At 40.6% G+C, this 18215-nt stretch overlaps 1 protein-coding gene across 1 annotated transcript in view; it reads left to right on the top strand.

The window, feature by feature from the left end:
• LOC137382983 (protein FAM216A) overlaps positions 1–12556 on the top strand; it is a 41012-nt gene extending 28456 nt beyond the window's left edge. The window contains exons 3-6 of the mRNA XM_068055566.1: positions 4337–4463; positions 5081–5261; positions 9288–9372; positions 12166–12556. Coding sequence (XP_067911667.1) covers positions 4337–4463; positions 5081–5261; positions 9288–9372; positions 12166–12171 — 399 coding nt within the window. The 3' untranslated portion in view covers positions 12172–12556. The remainder of the gene's footprint in view (positions 1–4336; positions 4464–5080; positions 5262–9287; positions 9373–12165) is intronic.
• The last annotated feature ends 5659 nt before the right edge of the window (positions 12557–18215 follow it).

Raw genomic sequence — 18215 nt, 5'->3', positions numbered from 1 at the left:
AGACATTAGCAATTGCTGATATGGCTCACAATTTTCAGTTATTAATCACAGGCATCCCCTTAAGACCATCCTGTTTTGACAGCAAGGTCTGCTCAAACATGCAGCTTACATTTTTAGAATTATTCAAACCACTGCATTTCTAAAACTATTTTAGTTAGACACCTTTCAAATTCACTTGGATTAATGCATTATCAAAGACAGAGTCATACCTTTACCACATATTGGCAAATGAATCAGTAAAACAATTACTAGTAAATTATTCCGTAATAATCGCCTCCAACATTTTAAGGAAAATACAACACTTACCACATCATGTGACATTCATTTTGCACTGGTTCCTTCATAACAGGAAACATTTATTATTAGTTCTGCATTCTGCAGGCATCCATCAACAGTTTAGTTTACATTTGACATATCCTCTTACATCTCTAGTGACAATTCACAAACTATAATTTAACTTTACACATTATTGTTTAAAAGCAAGTTATTAAAAAATAGATGAGAGAAAACTTATTCCATTTCCTTAGGAAACGCAGCTCATTTATTTGAACCATAGTATCTATCCCCTTTTAAACTTCAACCAAACTATTCTACAATAATTTTTTATATTTTATTTTTATATTCATAATTAAAGATTACAAAGATTATATAAAAAAGCAGAATTGGCAGCTACAAAGCACAACACTTCAAACCTTCTTACTGTTGTGCAACAATAGCTTCTCTATTATCAGCTGCCTTTTCTATGCTCTTTGGTTCTTTGAAAGAATGAAGACTGTAGGTTTCTGCAGTGGCTGACTGCCTATAACTTGTGACTAACGTACTGCATTGCAATGAATACCTAATTTGAAAACAAATCTAGAAAAAGCAGAGGAAAACTTGAAGAATTGGAAGTGCTGATGAAGCTGGACTATGAAGAACATTCCTTTTCAGTTTTTCAGTATTATTAACTATCTAAGCTTGCAGAATGATCTCATTCATTTTATTGAGCTTACTTTTAACATGAATAACTCCACTAGCCTAGCAACCCATTCAATGCTATGTCTGTAAAAGTGCCAATCTTCAGCATTCTTGGGAAACAAAATAGAGTTCATGCCCTGTGCCAAGTAATTTTGCTGTGTTCAGATTGGGTTGGACAATATCTTCTGACAACAACCAGCTCTACCTCAACACCACCTCTTTCGACTCTTCCACTGTTGCTAAACTATTAGACCTCTTATTGACAACCAGTACTGGATGAGCAGAAATGTCCTCCAATTAAATATTAGAAAAACTGAAGCCATTGTTTTCAGTCCTGCTGCAAACTCTGTTCCCTAGCTACCTACTCCATCCCTCTCCCTGGCAACTGTCTGAGACTGTTTCAAACCTTGGTGTTGTATTTAACCCTGAGACAAAGATAGGCACCAGCATGTTGTACCATGGACATTTGACAAAATTGTTGACTCAGCCACCGACACGGAGGCAATTAATCTGTATATAAAGTGTATAGCCAACCGAATGCCATCAAAACACAATCTGATTTAAAATACATTTCTCCCTATTTAGTGAGATATTTGGCATTGTTTTTACTTGCACAAGTAGTCAATGTCTGCCCACAGACTTGATGTAGTGATGCAGAGAATTCTGATAGATATCCATCTGTCAGGAGTGATTGCATCTCTCCCTGTCTCTCTGCCTCTCTGTCTCTGTGTCTCTGTCTCCATCCCACTCTCCGTGTCCACCCCCATCTCTTCCCACCACCCTCACCCACCCCCCCCCCACCGGTGCTTGTTTAAATGGCTGCCTGACTCTTGGCGTGCTTAACAAAATTATTTGTGAGTGCTTTGAGAATAGCACAATAGCTCCAGTGAAGTTAATACTGAGTAGCTCCAGTGAGTAGTGAAGTGCACAAATTCATATTAAGTGTTAGCCTTGGATCACTGGTAACACTATTGACTCTAAGTCAGAAGGACATGGACTCATAGTTGCACTCCAGAACCTGAACACATAATCACAGTTAATTCTTCAGTGCAGAGGGAGTGCTGCATTGTTGGGGATGCTGTCTTTTAGATGAAATATTAAATTGAGGCCCAGTTTACTTGCTCAGATGGACATAAAAATTCCCATGGCACTATTCAAAGAAGAGTTGGGAGTTGTCTTGTCAAAAAGTCTCCCTCAACCAACACGATAAAAATAGTTTAATCAGTTCTTTATCTCCATCTTGTTTGTCTGACTTTGCTGTGCACATAGTGGCTGCTGTTTTTGTCTACATAACAACAGTAAGTTCATTATAATTCATTCAATAAATTAATTCAAATGTAATTTATTGGCTGTGAAGGGTTTTAGGATATTCTGAGGATATAAAATGTGCTACACAAATGCAAGCTCTTTATCTATATTTTAATGTACCCAATTGTGTAGTACAAGAAGTAGTAACACTTGTGCAATACTACCCATGCAGTTATTGTTTTATAATACGCTAGCTGATTTGCTGGGGAGTGATGTGTAGTTGTAACGTTTCGCTGCTGACCTAGCCGATCCCTTTCAAGACCTACTCCTATGGAGTTGTTCAAATAGGTCCTGGGATCAATTGGAAACTATTGTTGCTCCTGCAAGTTTATTTGGATTGGCAGCTGCTTAGCCCCTCTACGTGTTATTATTACCTCTACGTGGTATTATTACCTCTACGTGGTATTATTCAGTCAGAAAAACTGCAGCAACTTGCCAAGGCTCCTTTGACAGCACCTTCCAAACCCACGACTTCTACCACATAGAAGGACAAGGGCAACAGATGCATGGGAACACCACCACCTGCAGGTTCCTCTCCAAGTCACACATCATCCTGACTTGGATCTGTACAACTATTCCTTTAGTGTTGCTGGGTCAAAAACCTAGAATTCCCTTGCTAACAGCACTGTGGGTGTACCTACACCAGGTGGACTGCAGCGGTTCAAGAAGGAGGTTCGCCACTAGCTTCTCAAGGGCAATTAGGAATGGGTAACAAATGCTGGCCTTCCCAATGATGCTCACATCCCATGAAAGAAGAAAAAAAATGTTTTTTTAAATTGTTCAGTTGATGATTTGTTATTTGCTGCCAAGTGCATTATCTGGAGTGTAGCAGGTGCTCACAACTTTTGTGTAAACTAGTGAACTTCTAGAGGCCTTACAATTAGTGCAAGAAATGGTATATCTTCTAGCTGTGCTTTTTGTAGCAGGCCAGGGGTTATAATACCACCTCTGGAGCAAGTAACAATAACAGACATTCCCCATTGATCTCACTGTACTGGAGGTTTTCAGAATTGCACAGCTGAAGGATTTTTACATGTGTATATCTAGTGTTCCACTTTTACCGTTCATTTCATATTTTGTACTACCAATGTTTTTTTTTTGCTTTGGTTCACTTCATGGTACACCAGCACCACATGACAGGAGACCAGACCTTTTTTTGGCAGTTTGTTGACACTACAGATAAAAACTTCCAACTCATCCTTTCTCCACCATGATAAAGAAACTGCTAGTGATGTGACCTTGCAGTCCAAGCTGACTCTCCATTGGAGTGCAGCATTATTGAAGGTATATTCCTTCAGGTGAGGTGTAAAACCACATCTGCCTGCTTCAGTACCTCCAGTGTATGATTATAAAATCCCTTGGCACCATTCACAGAAAGCAGGCAGTTCTACCAGTGTCTGGGTCAATATTCTTCCGTCAGCCATTACCATCAAAAAGAGATTAATTGGTCATCTTCTTGGGTGGTCCCTCAGGATCGAGGATGACTTACTTCTACTCCAGTTCAGTGAGTTCTAACATGGCTAACACGTCCAATGCGCAAACTGCAGACTTGATCACACGGGGCAGGTGGTGTTTGAAGAGCTGGATAGGCGAGTTACTTAGGGGGGGTTATACACCCCTTCCGCTGCCTGGACTTGGCTTCTGCATGTATTGGTTATATATTCTGGTTGCATTTTGCTATATGCAAAATGGCTTCCACATTTGCTTACATAACAATGACTGCACTTCAAAACTAATTCAATGGATGTGAAACGCTTTGTTCTCAAGACACAAGATGCTGTAAGTACAGTGGGCAATATACATTCAAAGGGAAATAGTCCTTCTGCATATGTTCACCACTATTTTACTTTTTGTTAATGGACAAAGCAATGTGTACCTGAATTGATCCAAATGGAACAGAATTTGAGCATTTGTGTATTAATTCAAAATTGCCTAATTTGGGGTACTTGGGCATGATCCGTTTATTATGTATTAATTTCAATAACAATTTACAGGCACATTGGTAAAGGGCTGAGATCCTTTATGATCATTTGCAGTTAAAGTTGCTAACATTGTGATATCTGTATTCCAGCATCCAGGCTTGAATATAGGGCAGAAGCGATATCTATATAGTATTGCTAACATCTACAGCACAGATCACATGCACAGGCTGATGCAGAGACAGCATCTAAACATGTTGCTACATCGTACCCAGCTTGGTAAGAGGCAAACACTTCATGATAATTAACAAACACTTCCTGCTATTTTATCTTTGAACTTTTTATGTTAAAGATTGAACAAAATGATTTGAGATAGCTTAGGTATTAGGCTTTATTGTAGTTATCCGTCATTTGTGCAAGCAACGATGTTTTGAGTTAAAAGAGAATGTGTGAAACCCGGAAGACTAAAAGTTAGAGAAGGGAACGGAAAGCAAGGGAGATTCCAATTTAAGTAAGAAGGGATGAAGACTAAGGAATATTTGAATTTAAGTTAATAAAAATCATAATTATGGAAGGATTGAGTTTAGGAGGTGGGACAATGAATTGCCTATGATGAATGTTACCCATTAAAATGCTGTACAATGGGTGAATTGTACAATATTCATAGTTTTGAATGTATGTCTGAAGTGGAGCACTCCATCTTAGCTCTGGGTTGGAAGAGTTATTATCTATCGTGAGTAGCTAGAATAAATTCACCACCAGAGTTTTATCCTTTCAATTGATAAAGAATGGTGCAGTAACTTGGAAGTGAAGCTATAATTAATACATTTTAATGTAATTTTTAGAACCTGAATGCCCAATTTGTTCAATCCTGTATTTTCATTTGTCCACATCAGGATATATAAGCCCACGTGAATGTCAGAAGTACACTGATTATCTCACAAAACAGTCCCAAAAAGAAACATGGAAGCAAAGCAGTAGCAGGTCATCAACAGCTCAAAGCTCCGTAAAGCAGTCACTAACCTTACAGGCTGGAGGAGCACTTTCCCTCCCCATCATAGGGGACAGCAACCAGAGGTTTGTGAATTTTACATTCATTTCCCTTCTCTATTGTCATTCCTCTTCTGTTGTTTATCTAAATCCAAAGAATGTTACGCAATTAAGGACATAGTGGTTGATATGTTTTGAATAATTATTTTAAGTTTTATTGGCCTGTTAGTCTATATCTTGATTAAAGAATGTCCAAAGGCTGAAAGCGAGAATGTTACAGATTTCAGGCCTGATTTTTATATTCTCTCAGGTACCACAGTGTTGGTTACTCATACAAGCGGCCTGAGTGTCTTACGCTGCTGACTGGTTGCATGCTCAGCAGGGTGCCCAAGTTCCTGTGAGGCTAGCACCACTTAAAGCTAGCCTGCACTTTTTAAAGAGAGAGTTCTGGCTGCAGCAGTTACTGAAGGTGGTGCATGAACTGACTCAGTCTGGCACAATGAGAGGAATGGGCTCGCAGATTTTCAGATTCACGCTATGGTGAGGAGGTGGACAGGAGGCGAAATGTCCAGTATCCACAGGAGGCCCTCCAGTCAAGTGGTTAGGAGGGAATAGGATAACCATGCAGGTTAATGCGAACAGTGTCACCCAGAGGGCCTAGGTGCAGTGCCTGAAGAAGTTCAATGACCTCACGTGTGTGGTCAGGGTTAGTAATTGCCTCTTCAAATGCCATATCCCACCAACTGCACTCCTAGGTTCACACCCTCATCACTCAGTTACCAACAATTTCTTTCAACCAAGGCTTATATCTCACATTCATAGCCTCACCTTACCCTCACACAACTACCACTGCTGCAAGCCAAACACCCATATCTCTCAGTTTGGACACATTACCAGCTATTAAACTATGACAGGCACATCACCCAAACACACTGACACTCTCCCTCTCTCTTAGAGGACAGGGTAACCCATAGCAAGAGGCAGCAGGATCGAACTGACAGGGGAGATATAGCTGCATGTCCTCACCCTTTGGAGGAGACTGTGCTTGCTATAATTAGACCAGCCACCAAAGAGCCGTGACCAGGGGCACAGCTGAAACCAGTGAGGCTGAAGGTATGTTCCTAGCTACTCCACCTTCTCAAATCCAACTTCCCCTTATCCCACAAACTGTTCTGATGTGCACATAGCAGATGGTGTAAGCAGGCAGCCTTTGATTTCCACACTTCCTTCCCTGCAACCCTACCCTTATGCCTTTCTCCTTTCAGATACCCAAGAACTGCCACCTGGCCAGGCAGTGGTGCAACAGCAAGAGGTCCAGGAGGAACTTGAGACTGAAGAAGCATGGTCACTTTATCTAACAATCACAGCCATCAGCTCAGACACTGGCACTGCATGCACTTTAAAGGGTAGCATAGAGGTAGGATCTGCACACGGTGAGTCACCGGGCACGAGTGGGCTGCAGCCAGGGCAGGGCAAAGGATAGTGTGGGTGTCAGCTTCCCAAAGGATAAAGTTGTACACTGGTTTTGCTGCACAGCACTCAGAAGAGGCAGTGCTTAGAAATGCTTGGTGCATTGGCAGGCCTACCAGAAATCCTGCTGTCACTGTCAAGAAGCTTGGAGGAGTCCAGCTCCAACTTGGTACAGGGCTTTGCCCTGAACTTGGAGGCCATCCTTTCCAGGGTGGAAATGGTGGCCAACTCCAAGCTGTAGCATCTGATGTCTGATGTCTCAGCTTCCATTTCAGCACAAGCAGAAGCCACCAGCAGTGCTACTTAATGGGATCACCAATTTTCAGGTTAGTTGATGGTTGATCCATGGAAACGCAGACTGAAGTCAAGCAAGTACAGCTTACTGGCATCATGGCTCTGGTCACCAACGTTGAAAGGGGCTTGCATGGTGTCACAGCAGTCCAGCAATCTGACCTCCAATAGATTACTAGGGTTGCTGATGCGCTGCCCTGGGGGAGTTGCCGTAGCTCCATGGAGAACTAATCTGCTGTTCTCTCTCAGGAAAACAGCATTCGTCCTCCCACCACTGCCACTCTGCCTGTCTGCCAGCCAGCCAGCCAAGACTGCTGCTTCCCATGCCGAGGTGCAGTCAGAAGCTGGGCCTTCTAGGACCAGAGCTGCTTAAGGTTGTTCTGCAAGTCCATCTGCAGCTGTCCACCAGCCATGCTGCAGCTACAAGGTTAGCACTAGGATAGGCAGAGGCACATGTAAGATGGACACTAAAGGAATGCACAAGGGTGATTAATTGACGTTTGAATTAAATATTGAAATAGTTTGGTTTATAAAATTAGTTTTGAATGTTTGTTTTGGGGTGATAACAGATAGCCCAGACAGAAGAGCACTATTTGAGTTGGCGTTTCCCTTCCTTCTCCTCCTCCTCTTGCCTCTTTGAGCAGCTTGTCCTCCTCTGTGATGCCTGTGCTTATTCTCCCTGTCGTGTTGCAGGACAAGGGGCATACAAACTACAGCACCCACAACTGAGAGTAACTGATGTGAACAGAACCCTTGCAAGTCAAGGCCAAATGCTTGATCAGGTGCCAGATTATTCCCTGTAGACGTCACCAACCTTAAATAGCAGTACGAACCTCCAAATTCTGCTAACTCAGCAATAGTCAGAAGAGATCGACCGGCAACTAACCTGAAAATTGGTGATCCTTTTAAGTAGCATTGGTAGGGGTGGGGAGTCCTTTCTGTTGCTGAATGCAAGTTCACCTGTGCGAGGTTAAGAAAGGATGTTATGTTGAGTGGGTGGGGTCAAAAGTTGCGCCACAGTGTTCAAATTAGAGATTGCATGCATAATTTATGTCATGATCTGCATACTTCTGGTACAGGCTCCTACTGCCTGCATTACCACCATTCCCAAAATGGTGTCTGGTGTGGCCTGCACTGTAAATGAGACCAGACTGGCACCCACAGTACCTGAATACTATGGAATTGAATGTTTATCCCTTAATGCCCACAATCATCACGGACAACCGTAGGGTAGGTGGTTCATTACCACATCACCTGCCCCAGCTCTTTCTTGAAACAAGATTTTGTTTTGAAGCGCAATGTTTAAACATAACTTATTCCCAATATTCTGTGAGGAAGAGATCAAATATTTGAAAAAAGTAACAGCATTTATGATGAAGTCTGTCAATGGTCCATTATCCCCCGTTAAACTGTTTAACAAACTTACTAGACATATGATGCTCGGTAGAGCAATGGAAATACATTTTTAGAAAATGCAACGTTTCTTGCCACATGCCGTGTGAACAGAATAAGAGGCAGTGAGTTAAGCTCACATTTATATAATCTAAGCCTCTTAAACTTGGCGGCTTGAAATATATAGACCCACATTTGCACTCGGGTCTGTCAGGCAACCAACAGTATGAGTTTCCTCATAAAATTAAAATGATATAAATGTTTATAGGCTGCTGTGGAGATCTGAAAGCAGTCCAAGATGCAAGAATTCTTTATAGTTGAGTAAATATGTAGCACTAGATACAGGTGTTTAAAATTAGTTAATTCAATACTTGTTGGATTAATAACTTTCTTTAACCAAAAGAAGAAGTGTACTTGTTAGGAATTCACAGCAACATTAGTGATATTTTTTGTTGCACTTTCAATTGTAATGGAGGATTCCAAAATTTAAACAGCTTCATCATATTACCTTTCACTTACCTTTGGATTGTAGAAAGAAAGGTCTTGCAACAAAAGGTACAGAATATAATCTAAGATATGAACTTGGCACATTTTGATCTGGACAATTACCCCACTTGACAAACGCTAGAGTCTGTCAACATCCAAACCGAACCCAAATATACTGAAATAGTAAGGCCCAAAGTATTTAATCAGTGGGATTAGTTTTGGATTGCTGCACAGATCCAGCATAGACACAATGGGCAGAATGGCCCCCATCTGTGCTGTAAATTTCTGTGGCTGTATGATGCTGTCTTCATGGTTCCTATTTTTAAAGACATTTACCTACATAACAAAAACACTTCAAAATAATTCATTGTAATTGAAGCATTTTTGACTTTTCAGTGAGGCATGATGAGATGCTGCACAAATGCAAATCTTTCTCTTTAAAAGTAAGAAATTACATTTTTTTTAATGATACAGGTTGTATTGTAGAGCCCCAACCAAAGTAAACTTTAAAGCTAAAAGAGCCCAAGTGCAGCTCAATCGAAGTGAAGAAATCCAAAAGGTAAGCAGTTATTTAAAGAAAATGCTGTTAAAGAAAAATTGTTCAAAATGTCAACACTATCCATCCTACTAGCATAATCATAGAACCATAGAAAGAGGCCATTCAGCCTATCGTATCTGCACCGGCTGAAAAAACTAGCCGCCCATTCTAATCCTACCTTCCAGCACATGGTCCGTAGCCTTGCAGGTTACAGTACTTCAGGTGCAGGTCCAGGTACCTTTTAAATGAGTTGAGGGTTTCTGCCTCCACCACCGATCCAGGCAGCGAATTCCAGACACCCACCACCTTCTGGGTGGAAAAGGTTTTTCCTCATGTCCCCTCTAATCCTTCTACCAATCACCTTCAATCTGTGCCCCCTGGTCATTCACCTCTCCACTACGGGAAACATGTCCTTTCTGTCTATTCATAATTTTGTACACCTCAATTAAGTCACCTCTCGGCCTCCTCTGTTCTAAGGAAAATAACCCTTTCCTCATAGCTGCAATTTTCCAGCCCTGGCAACATTCTTGTAAATCTCCTCTGTACTCTCTCCAATGCAATTATGTCCTTTCTGTGATGTGGTGACCAGAACTGAACACAATACTCCAGCTGTGGCCTAATCAGTGTTTTCTACAGTTCCAGCATTACATCCCTGCTTTTGTATTCTATACCTCAGCCAATAAAGGAAAGCATTCCATATTCCGCTTTCACCACGTTATCTATCTGTCCTGCCACTTTCAGGGACCTGTGGACATACACTGCAAGGTCTCTCACTTCTACCTTCTCAATATCCTCCCATTTATTGTGTATTCCCTTGCTTTGTTTGTCCTCCCCAAATGCATTAATTCACACTTCTCTGGATTGAATTCCACCCACACAACCAAACCATTGATATCATTCTGGAGTCTACAGCTATCCTCTTCACTATCAACTACATGGCCAATTTTTGTGTCATCAGCAAATATGCCAATCATGCCTCACACATTTAAGTCCAAATAATTAATATGTACCACAAACAGCAAGGGACCCAACACCCCTGTGGAATGCCACTGGAAACTGCTTTCCATTCACAAAGAGAATCCGTTGACCCTTTGTTTCCTGTCACTGAGCCAATTTTGGATCCAACTCGCCACATTCCCCTGTATCCCATGGGCTTTTACTTTTCTGACCAGTCTGCCATGTGGGACCTTATCAAATGCCTTACTAAAATCCGTGTAGACAACATCCACTGCACTACCCTCCTCAATCCTCCTTGTTACTTCCTCATAAAATTCAATTAAGTTAGTAAGACACAACCTTCCCTTAACAAATCCATGCTGACTATCCCTGATTAATCCGTGCCTTTCTAAATGACAGTTTATCTATCTCTCAAAATTGATTCTAATAATTTAATTCGAATGATTTTAACAATAAATAGATGAATTCACACCAAGTGGTTTTACTCAGTGTGAATTCACTCAAATCTGGTAACACTTGTTTGGCATAAATCTTTCAAAATCATTGCTCAGGTATAATGCAAATTCAGCAAGATCTGTATTTACATGGTAGAGGAGATGATATTTGAAAGCAGGATAAACACTATTAATTTGCTTTATTTGTTACAATTGCCACATGTACAACAGATCTCTTATTCAAGTGACTTACAGATCCTAATTGCTCTATATAACCAGCATCAGTGCTTCATGCACAGACCATGGGGTTGACAAAATACCAGTCATCTCCTCTTGAAGCTATATTTAGGTATGCTATTTTTCTTGTATAACAAGACAACGAAGCTCTTATAATCAAAGTATGTGTGAAAACAGTTTTAAAATCTTGCTTTTATGTAATATTTCACTGAAGTGAACATTATTTCATAGCAGAAAGAAAATTAGGTTGACTTGAATCCTCCCCTCCCCAAATGAGAACATAAATTCAATTTGTAGAAATTCTGTTCTTTTAACATGTAAACCTGCCTTAGCTGTTGGCTTCCCTTCCAGTATGAAGTAGAAATAAAGCTTCCTACTGGCACAGTAAGTGGTGTACCAATGCATCGGACCTTAAGTCCCATCATGGCAAGTTCTATATTTTATAGCAAGGCATTTTTTGGAAGTTGGGGGGGGGGGGGGGGGGTGGGTGTGGTTAAAGCGAGAAACAGAAGTGCAGAGCAGAGGCAGGAGCAATTTTCCTGTAAAGAGTAAAAGAAAATTAGTGCACCTGCCATCCCAGGTTACCTCCTCATCATCTAGCAAGATCTTCAGCTGGTAAGAGCATGTGAGTAGCAAGGGAGCCACATCATGCTAAAGCAAGAGTCAGCATCCAGGATACTCTGGCTACTGGAAAGATCAACAACTGGCATTTTCATCAAAGGACTTAAGCTTCACACTTTTTGCCAAATTACTACATAAAACATTCTTGGCTGGTTTCTTTTGAGTTTTGGAGTTTGAGTGGGGAAGAATACACACACCAATGTGACTTCCCCATCCCCTCCCCCCCTCCTCCCCCCCCACCCTTTTTTTTCCTATGAGGGCCTCCTGAGACTTTGTCAGTTATTAATTGATAGTTACTTTACATTTCGCAAGAACCGGTGGAATCTCGGTGAATAGGTAGTGCATAAATTTGAAGACTATGCTGCTCAACAGATTTGGTCTTAATGTTGCATCTAGATCATGGTTGATATGCTAAGTACATCATTTTGCTAAGTTCACAGATCAAAAAGTTAGTTATTACAATAAAATGTACATACAATATTACAGCTGTAATATACACAGCTTGAATATATGTAGTTCTGTTTTTCAAGAATTTCAAAATTTAAGCTGCAGTGTTTTTTTTTAGAAATGACAGAAGAGGATGAAGAATGATTGGTTGATTCTACAAGTTCCAGAACAGTAGCAGATAAAATCAGAACAAGCTAAGCAAGAATCAAGAAGAGAAAAATAGCAAACGATGAAAATTGAACACAGAAGTTCCCAAAATATTACCTCAGAACTCTGCAGTCCCTTTTTAGAGATGGCTGTTGTTTTACACATTTAAATGTAGGAACAAGTTTGTAAAGTCATTCATTAGGAATATTTTCACAAACTCAAGACCATATACGTTTGAACATAGGAGTAAATTTTTTTTTTCTAAATAAATGGAAATTTAAATATATTGGTCAGAAAGAATTGCTGTCTGTAGACTTGGAACTACTTAAATACATTAAAAATATATTCAGACGAAAGGTCATTGACCTGAAATGTTAACTCTGTCTCTTTCTCTACAGGTGCTGCCTGACCTGCTGTGTATTTCCAGCATTTTGTTTTTATTCGATTTCCAGTATCTGCAGTATTTTGCTTTTATGTTAAAAATATAACCTTGCTAGAAATACAGCAACACCCATTAAATTTTAGAGCGGGTTGTCTAAGTTTGCAAAATTCAATAATTATTTTGTACCTTTGAATTTCTGAGTCCAAACTTTTAAAATATTTAAAAATAGGGTTTCTATGCAATTGGCACTCTGATTCTATAACTAAATACTATATTAACCACTTGTATATTTTAAGGCATTCTTTTTCACATTAAAGCTAACTGATATCTCAGCACAAATAAATCAAAAAAAAAAGCAGCACCAAATCCCAGTTTCTACTGGTATTTGTGCTTTATAATTCCTCTAGATGCGGAGTTATTGATCTTAGCGCTGTACCAGACTGATGGCAGAAAGCCATTCCTCACAGGAAAGAAAATGAGCATAAGCAACCCTGCATAATCATTTTCTGTCTCTTACCAATATCAAAAGGCACAAATAGGGTGATAGAAGCAGTTATAGTGTGTTGAAGCAACAGAATCAGAATGTAGGCTAATCTGATAATTGGACTGATTATTACAGATGAAGTGTATTTTTTGCTCTCCTTTTTTGGCTAAATACCGAATGATCTTTTCAGTTGGTTTCTTTAAATTTGGAATTAAGAAAAGTAATTCACTCAAAGATTTTTTTTTCCCTATTTGGACCTGTTGATATGTTAAGGTCACAATCATCAAACTGATACATCCTGGAAGGGGAACTTACTTTATTTGTTTCTAGCAGTTGTTCCAGAAGCACCACAAATGTTGCCATGGAAATAGTCATAGAACAAAAATAAATCAAGAGCAAGTAAAGGCCATTTAACACAGTATGCTTGCCCTTCAGGTGCCCCAACTCAAGCCTAGCATCTAAGTATATTTTCAACATAGAATTATATAGAATATACAGCACAGAAATGGGCCATTCAGCTCAACCAGTCTATGCCCGTGTTTATGCTTCATTCAAACCTCCTCTTGTCTTTCCTCATAGAATCATATGATTACAGCACAGGAGGAGGCTATTCAGCTTGTTGGGTCTGTGCCAGCTCTTTGCAAGAGCAACTCAGCTCTTCCCACTCCCCTGCCCTTTCCCCATAGCACTGCAATTTTTCTCTCTCCAGTTGCTTATGCAATTCTGTTCTTGAAAGCCCCGATTTACTCCTCCTCCATCAAACTCAGGTAGTGCATTCCAGATCCTAACTACTCTCTGCATAAAAAAGTTTTTCTTTATGTTGATTTTGGTTCCTTTGCCAGTCATCTTATATCAGCATCCTCTGGTTCTCAGCCCTTCTGTCAATGTTGACAGTTTCTTTCTATCTACTCTGTCTAGACACCTCATGATTTTGAACACCTCTATCAAATCACCTGTCAACCTTCTCTAAGAACAACCTCACTTTCTCCAATCTATCCACGAACCATTCTTGTAAATCTTTTCTGCACTTCTCGAAAGCCTTCACCGCCCCGCTGCTTGGCGACGGGACCCTCATTTCAATATGTAATCTAGTTTACATACCTGATTTAATGAGTGTCTCATTGCTTCCTTACTCACCACACCGATCTGCATTCGGGCAGCTGACAATGCCGTGTCTTCGAATCCCCGTTCAGGGAAACATGGCACGACACCTGTGGGGAGGGGGGGGGGAAGATTTTTTTCTCTGTGCGGGATGGGATAACTGGGTAACATCGCTGAGGATTGATCGGTGGGGGTGATGAGAAGGGGTAAAGGGCAAAGGTGCCATACTTCGGTGGTGGAGGGGAGGTTAAATTCTTAATAAACGAATTCCGGGGGTGGGAGGGAAAGGGCAGGAATGTTTTGAAATGCCATTGAAGGGGGTGGGAAACTGGTAATGTCATTGTTTTTTGAGAAATGTTCACTTACCTGGCCCTTTAAATTTTAAATGTCCATTGAGGGCTGTAAGCACTTTAAAAATGGTGCCAGCGCCTGTGCATTGGCGCCAGACACTGTTGCTGGCGACGGCTTGCTCCCCCTCCATGTCATCGCAGGGGCAGGCACTGTGGCTATGCAAATGAGCCACCGCATTTGAAATCACAGCAGTTCTGTGACGTGGTGCCCATGTGGGTGGGCTGCATTTTGTTACGTCTGCCGCCTCCTTTGGCAACAGACTCTTAAACTGCAGCCTGTACTATATTTGGATTTCCAAAAGGCATTCGCTAAGGTGCTGCATAAAAGGTTCCTACACAAAATAAGAGCTCATGGTGTTGGGGGTAATATATTAGCATGGATAGAGGATTGGCTAACTAACAGGAAACAGAGTCAGGATAAGTAAGGCATTTTCAGGTTAGGAACATAGGAGCAGGAGTAGACCATTCAGCCTGCTCCGTCATTCAATTAGATCATGGCTCATCATCTACCTCAACACCACCTTCCCGTGCTATCCCCATATCCGTTGATATCATTAGTATCAAAATATCTATCGATTTCTGTCTTGAACATGCTCACTGAGCTTCCACAGCCCTTTAGGGTTGAGAATTCCAAAGCTTCACCACCCTCTAAGTGAAGACATTCCTCCTCATCTCAATATTAAATGGCCTAACCCTTATCCTGAAACTTCATCGCCTGGTTCTAGACTCACTAACCAGGGGAAACATCCTCTCTACATCCACCCTGTAATGCCTTGTACATATTTGAGATCACCCCTCATTCTATGAAACTCTAGAGAATACAGGCCCAGTTTCCTCAATCTCTCCTCATAAAACAATCCTGCCATTCCAGGGATTAGTCTGTTGAATATATGTTACACTCCCTTTATGGCAAATATATCCTTCCTTAGATGGAGACCAAAACTGTACACAATACTCCAGGTGCAGTCTCACCAAAGCTCTACACAATTGCAACAAAACTTCTTTACTCCTGTACTTAAAACCCCTTGCGATGAAGGCCAGCATACCATTTGCCTTCCAAATTGCTTGCTGCACCTACATGCTAGCTGTTAGTGACTCATGAACCAGGACACCCTGGTCCCTCTGGACATCAATACTTCCCAACCCCTCAGCATGTAAGAAATACTCTGCATTTCTGTTTTTTCTACCAAAATGAATAACTTCACACTTATTTACATTATATTCCATCTGCCACATTCTTGCCCACTGAGCCTGTCCAAGTCCCCTTGAAGCCGCCTTGAACCCTCCTCACAACTAGTTTTGTGTCATCAGCAAATTTGGAAATATTACATTTGGTCCCCACATCTAAATCATTTATATAGATTGTGAATAGCTCTGGCCCCAGCACTGATCCTTGCAGTATCCCGCCTTGACAACCCGCCATCCTGAGAATGACCCGTTTATTCCTACTTTCTTTTCTGTCTTAACCAATTCTCAATCCATACCACTATATTACCCCAATCTGATGTGCTCTAATTTTGTTCACTAACCTGTGTGGGACCTTATCAAAAGCCATCTAAAAATCCAAATACACCACATCCACTGGTTCTCTTTTATCTATGCTTCAAGTAACATCCTCAAAAAAACTCCAACAGGTTTGTCAAACATTATTTCCCTTTCACAAATCCATGTTGACTCTGCCTAATCATATTTTCTGTCTAGTTATCACATCCTTTATAATGGATTCTACCATTTTCCCGACTACTGGCATCAAACTAACTAGTTCCCCGTTTTCACTTTCCCTCCTTTCTTAAATAGGGGGGTTACATTTGCTGCTTTCAAGTCTTGAGGAAAGTTTCTGGAAGCTATAGAATTTTGAAAGATAACCACCAATGCATCCACTATCCCTATAGCCACTTCCTTCAACACTCTGGGATGTAGCTCATCTGGTCCAGGGGATTTACCAAACTTCAATCCAGTTAATTTTTTGAGTATGACCTTTATTAATACCAATTTCTTTCAGTTCCTCATTTTCACAAGTCCCTTGGTTCCCGAGCATTTCTAGGAGATTGTCTTCATGAAGACAAAGTAATTGTTTAGTTTCTCTGCCATTTCCCTATTCTCCATTATAAATTCTGTCTCTGCCTGTAATAGACCTACATTTTTCCTTGCTAATCTTTTCATTTTCACATACCTAAAGAAACTTTTACAGTCCACCTTTATGTTTCTCACTAGCTCGCATTCATATTCTTTTTTCCCTTTCTTTATTAGTTTCTGGGTCATCCTTTGCTGGATTTGAAATTGCTCCCAATCTGGGCTTGCCACTTTTTCTGGCAACCTTATAAGCCATTTCCTTTGATCTAATGAGGCCCTTTAGAACTGGACCCTTTATTTTATATTGCCTCTCCTCATTCTTCCTACTGAAATGTACCACTTCACTGTATTTAAATTTCATCTGCCCTGTGTGCACTCATTCCACCAGCCTGTCTATATCTTCTTGAAGTCTATCACTATCCTCCTCACAGCACTTCCAAGTTTTGTGTCACCTGCAATTTTTGAAACTGTGTCCTGCACACCCAAATCTAGGTTATTAATATATAATCAAGAAAAGCAGTGATCCTAGTACCGACCCTTGTGGCACCCCACTGCATACCTTCCTTCAGTCAGAAAAACCATTACTGTTTCCTGTCACTCATCCAACTTTGTATATATGCTGTCACTTTCCCTTTTATTTCATAGGCTTCAACTTTTCTGGCATAGCCCTCTTTCCCTTCTTGCACATATGCTTATCCAGCCGCTCCTTAAATGCATTTATCCTATTCGCCTCGACCAGGCCCTGTAGTAGAAAGTTCCACATTCCCACCACTCTCTGGGGTAAAGCGGTTTTGACTGAATTCCCCATTTGATTTCTTGATGACTAGCTTATAGCGATGGCCTTGAGTTCTGCTCTTCCTTCACAAGTGGAAGGATTGTTTATTAAACCTTTCGTAATTTTTCAAAGGCATCTATCAGGTCACCCCTCAGCCTTCTCTTTTCAAAGAGAGACATCCGATTCATCCTTTCCTGACAGGTATACCCTGGATTTCTGGTACCATCCTCTCCAGTGCCTTTATGTCCTATTTATAATACAGCAACCAGAATTATACATAGTACTCCCAAGTGTAGTCTAATCATGGTTCAATACATATTTAGCATAACTTCTCTGCTTTTCAATTCTATCCCTTTAAAATTAAATCCTAGAGCTTAGATTTGTTTTTTTAAAAAATAAAATGGCCTCATGAACCTGCATCACTACTTTTAGCAATTTGTACTTCAATTTCTTTGTTCCTCTACTCCATTTAGATCCTTATTTTCCAATTAAGGTGACTTTTTTTTAAAAAAAGTATCACACGTCTGTTAATCATTTGCCAACCATATGCCCTTTCGGAAAGTTTGTCTTATTGTAATTTGTTGCAGTCCTCAGTATTTGACTATCCCCCTAATTTGGTGCCATCCTCAAATTTAGATAGTGTTTTTGATTCCAAAGTCTAAATCATTAATGTAAGTTGTGAACAGTGGTCCCAGACCTGATCCTTGTGGGACCTCACTTTCTACCCTCTGCCACTCTGAATAGCCAACTTTACCTATACTTGCTTTCTGTCTTGAAGCCATCAAGCTATCCATTCTGCTACTTATCCCCTGACTCCATGCTTTGACCTTATTCATTAATGGCACCTTAAAAAGGT

The sequence above is a fragment of the Heterodontus francisci genome, chromosome 23 (genome assembly GCF_036365525.1).
Source record: "Heterodontus francisci isolate sHetFra1 chromosome 23, sHetFra1.hap1, whole genome shotgun sequence".
Classification (NCBI taxonomy): Eukaryota; Metazoa; Chordata; class Chondrichthyes; order Heterodontiformes; family Heterodontidae; genus Heterodontus; species Heterodontus francisci.
The sequence above is the reverse complement of the archived record's forward strand: the minus strand, read 5'-3'. Positions and strand labels throughout refer to the sequence as shown.